The 4,546-nt window shown below is 42.4% G+C and overlaps 1 protein-coding gene across 1 annotated transcript; it reads left to right on the top strand.

Moving 5' to 3' along the window:
- The first annotated feature begins 1,654 nt into the window (after window positions 1-1,654).
- Window positions 1,655-4,070, top strand: LOC123115395 (zinc finger BED domain-containing protein RICESLEEPER 3). Its single transcript, XM_044536556.1, has 2 exons — window positions 1,655-1,925; window positions 2,051-4,070. Exon 2 carries the CDS (start codon window positions 2,077-2,079, stop codon window positions 3,862-3,864), a length of 1,788 nt encoding a protein of 595 aa, XP_044392491.1. The 5' UTR covers window positions 1,655-1,925; window positions 2,051-2,076; the 3' UTR covers window positions 3,865-4,070.
- The last annotated feature ends 476 nt before the right edge of the window (window positions 4,071-4,546 follow it).

The following is a 4,546-nucleotide window of genomic DNA, read 5'->3' as shown; positions in this document are numbered from 1 at the left end:
GAGTGAAGTAGTGAGTGCAAATTAAATGATATAACATATTTCACGAAATAGGCAGTATGGACCGACGGAGCTTAATGCAATGATTCAAAAAATATTTCTCGAAACAGGGAGATTATGGACCGCGCGGAGAATAGTGAAATAGTGAGTGCAAATTAAAAGATATAAAATATTTCTCGAAACAAGCAGTATGGACCGACGGAGCTTAATTAATGAAATGATTCAAAAAATATTTCTTGAAACAGACAGTATGCATGGCCCGATCGGAGAATGAAGTAGTGAGTGCAAATTAAAAAATACAAAATATTTCTTGAAACAGGCAGCATGGACCAACGGAGCTTAATGAAATGATTCAAAAATGTGATTCGAAAAGACTAGACCAGTCATCGACGCACTTAATAATTGATACGATCTGTAACTATGAAAGTTATCTGCTTATTATATGCAGAGAAATTTCATAGTGACAGTCATATCCACCACAAAGTGTAATGATGACTGTAGCTTACTGTATCTGGAGGAAGCGGCTATTTAAGCTGGTCCCATACTCCTTAAGAAGCGAGGTGAGACTAAACCACCAGCTAGTTTTGCCGAGTTGGAACTCGGCAAAGCGATGAACCGTGCAATTCCGATAAAAAATGAATATTGGAAAATGTTTCAAATACAAACGAGAAGACCTTGGAGAACATCAATGGAATTAAACAGTCCCATTTATTTAAAAATAGCGATTCATAAAAGAGCCGAGCAGAGCACTGCTCATTTTGTGAGAGAGACAAACTGTCACTATAATACTTCTGTGCTTAAGATAAGCAGAGAAGATTTGCTTATGTTAAGCAGAGAAGATTCATTGTGACAGTCATATCTTCCACAAAGGGCGCAATGATGACTTTAGCTTGCTGCTTCTAGACGACGCGGCAATTTAAACTGGTCCCGTGGCTCCTCAAGAAATGAGGCGGGACTAAACCATCAGCTTTGTTTGCTGAGTTCTTTTTGTTGGGAAATCGGAAAGATATGACCCCTGGAATTACGTTTAAAAAAATAAGTAATAGAAAATATTTACCGAGTCGCCGTTAGGCGAAAGTCGGGAAACGAAGCGCCGTCACGGCTCCGTCGCTTGCTGCAAGGAGTAGCCTACATGTTCGTCGAGTTTTTTCTGTCTGGAACTCGGTCAAATTTATATTCTGCCATGTTTGTTGTGTTCGTCGATAGAATTAAGTTTGCTGAGTTGCTTGTCGCTGCCGAGTCGGATTTTGGTTCAAACTCGGCAGACATAAGTTTGCTGAGTTCCCGATAGAATTAACTCAGCGAACTCTTGGAACTCGGGACAAAACCAGATTTTAGTAGCGTTGGTACTCCCTCCTTCATGAAATATATTAGGCGTGTAAGCTTTCCAAAAAGTTCCCGAAACGTAAGTCGTTTTAGGTGTTAGCATGCACTATTTTCTCTCTTTTATGGTTCGTTGGTTGGGAACGAGTGCTAAAAATCGTGGATTGGTGTCACGTTGTGATTACAACTTGGCGCTTGGTGCGGTCGATGGACCAGTCAATCCAAGTCTGCTTACGATACTGTGGAGGAATCGTTAACCGCATGGCTCAGCAACGACCAGGTTAGTGGTTGGGGTGGGGGAAAGAAAATGACACAGTTGGCGACTAGCTAGGTATTAGTCAGACCAAACCTCCAAGTTATCAATGTTGAACAAAACTATACGCGTTAAGTCTAGCTGCATCAAGACATTAGCTACCTTCTCCAAGGCAGTTGACCCGTGAATGGATCTGGATCTGAGTATATTGATCCCATTCCCAGCACTGCTTCACCGGGCCAGAGCATCTCTTCTTCAACCACACGCATAGCTGCTGCTTCTCTACAACTAGGCTCTCAGGGTCGATCGTGTCTGGTGTTTCACGCAAGAGATTGCCAAAAGGGACGATCTGGTAAGTTTATCTAGCTCCTGTTAGTAAAGTTGAGCATGTTGTCTTTGTGTTCTAAGGAAACAAATTTTCGTCATCAGTGAATTGGGAATTGAATGTCAGACATACCTCTCCTTTTGTTGTTGTAGAGGAGATATATAGGAGAGATCCATAAATGGCAGAGGAGGCCAATGGAGTGGTAGATGGACGAGGCGAGGAAGCCCGCAACCACAAGTCATGGTCTGATGTGTGGGCGCATTTCGAGCGTTTCTTAGGCGCCGATGGGAGGCAGAGAGCAAGGTGCAAAAAGTGCGGCATAGAACTATTGGCTGAAACCAAAAATGGCACCAGTCGCCTTGGACGGCATGCCCGAGACACTTGTCCAGGGAATGGTGGTGCTCCAGAGCAGCAGCAAGGACGCCACAGGAAACGTGCAAGATCACTACCAATTCTTCGTGAATCACCAGGTACCAGTAAGCTTGCCATGGAGGAAGCTAATGCAGACCTGGCTAGAATGCTCGCCTTTCATGGATACCATCCATCTTTTGTTCAAGACAGATACTTCCGGAGCTTCGTGCGACGGCTTAACCCTGATTTTCAGATACCCTCATGGGATGCCATTCAAGAGATGTCCAATGGTATCCTGGAAAAAGCACGGAGGGATTTCAGCTCTGAAATAGATCGCACTTCTTCAAACCTCAGTTGGGCAATAGACACAGTTGAAACTGTCGACGGGATAGCCTTATATGTTGCGTGCCACTTTATAGATGATGAATGGAATCTTCGTAAGATGATCATGGATCAGTACGGAGTTGCAACTCGCCACTATTTCCCCGAATTAGGTAGCAATACGTATGAGTACTGTCTCAAAGATGGAGATGACTGCTCGACGGTTGCTGAGTGCATAGGTTACCTTGATGAGTTAGCTAATTGTTTCAGCATGATAGTCGGAAAAACCGGTAATCTGATGGATTACTTGGCCTTGGAGAAAGATTCAGGTGTTGTTCATAAGTCCACCTTTGTGAACGTAGTGCTTCACTCAATCGCCCAATGTCTTTTTGACAATCTAAAACTAGAATTCTATTTGGATGTATGCTTCGACATGTCGATTGCGGAAACTAGTCAAGAGGTTTATTCACAGCTTGGCATGGATGAGCTTCGACCATACCAAAACCAGTGGTATTTATGCTATTGTTGTGTGCAATTTCTTCATCACAATAGAGATGATGAAGTTTCAGAATTCGAGAAATTATTGAGCAAGCTTTGGGGAGAAATATACCGTGCCATTAAAACTGTCTCTGATCCCAGTTTTCCAACTTCACATCTTGGCCTTGTGGAATTGTTTAAGATCAGAGACCTTTTGCAGTCTGAACTGACAAGAGCCAGTGGAGATACAACACCAACTTATGAGTACAGTTGTTTTGACAAGGATGTTAAGCATGTTCTTGAACTTGCAAAAGGCGAAGTAGACAGGAGCATAGAAGATTCATACCGTGTATGGTCCTTACCACTTGTGCTAGACCCCAGATACAAACTCGGATACATAGAATTCAAGTTCCCTAAGGTGTTTGGCACTGCCGCAGTGGCAGAAAACAATATCTCCAAGGTAAAAGAATTCCTCAGGAAGACATTTGATGATTACGATGAAGATGATGAAACCACTGATGGAGATCCAAGTCATATCACTACATTAGATCAAGCATGGTATGAGCAGTACTGTTTAGAGGATGGCGTGGCAGGGCCACAGGTAGCTGGCACAGAACTTGATCGTTACCTCCAAGATCCTCTCGTCCCTCCAACAGACATTTTTAACATTCTGAACTGGTGGAAGGTTAACAGCTCAAACTACCCAAAGGTGGCTAGGATGGCAAGGGATGCTCTGGCCATTCCCACAAGCAACAGCCTTTCCTCTGAACAAATCTCCGTGCTCAATCTGTTGATATATAAAAAAGCGTCAGTATGACATGATTCACCAGTCCATGTAAGACACTAAAGAGCAGTCTAGCACCATACAAACATTCATCAGTTCTTGAATCTACCCATCCAGTTCCAGACTTCCAGGAGTGTGGCCTTTGTTGTCAGCTTCTTCCACCTAGCTCCTTGCTTGTGTCCCTTCATTATTTGTGCTGTTTTCTTGTTGAAATGTAATAAACAACCCTCTTCCATATGCTTCTAGTGGTAAGGCGGCGGATGATGTTTGTTCAGATAGAAGTTAAAAATTATCTATTGTAAACAAATATATGTTACGTACACTTGTAGTTGGCTGAGATCACTTGTGGTTGTCCAGTATCTTCTGTTCATGCGTCCCTCTGACTGATACACATCATCACTAATTCTACACTCAAGTTATGAACATTGTGATGCATGAAACACTAGAAGTTTGCCTGATTCGGCATTTACCTATTGCCTGCGCACGCACCAATTTATTTCACAGAATTTGTTCGTATACATTTTGGAAGCAATACAATCTATGTACCTATTAAATGTACATGTAATTAACACAATTACATGTCACTAATTATGTAGTACTAACATTTTACACACACATATTTGCAGGCTTGGAAGATCATAGGGCAGCAAATATCATTGAATCACAGTAAAACCGAAAATCATTCTTTTGCGAAATACTATAGTAGGGTTTCGGC

The sequence above is a fragment of the Triticum aestivum genome, chromosome 5B, assembly GCF_018294505.1.
Source record: "Triticum aestivum cultivar Chinese Spring chromosome 5B, IWGSC CS RefSeq v2.1, whole genome shotgun sequence".
Classification (NCBI taxonomy): domain Eukaryota; kingdom Viridiplantae; phylum Streptophyta; class Magnoliopsida; order Poales; family Poaceae; genus Triticum; species Triticum aestivum.
Note: the sequence above shows the minus strand (reverse complement) of the source record. Positions and strands in the feature narration are given on the sequence as shown.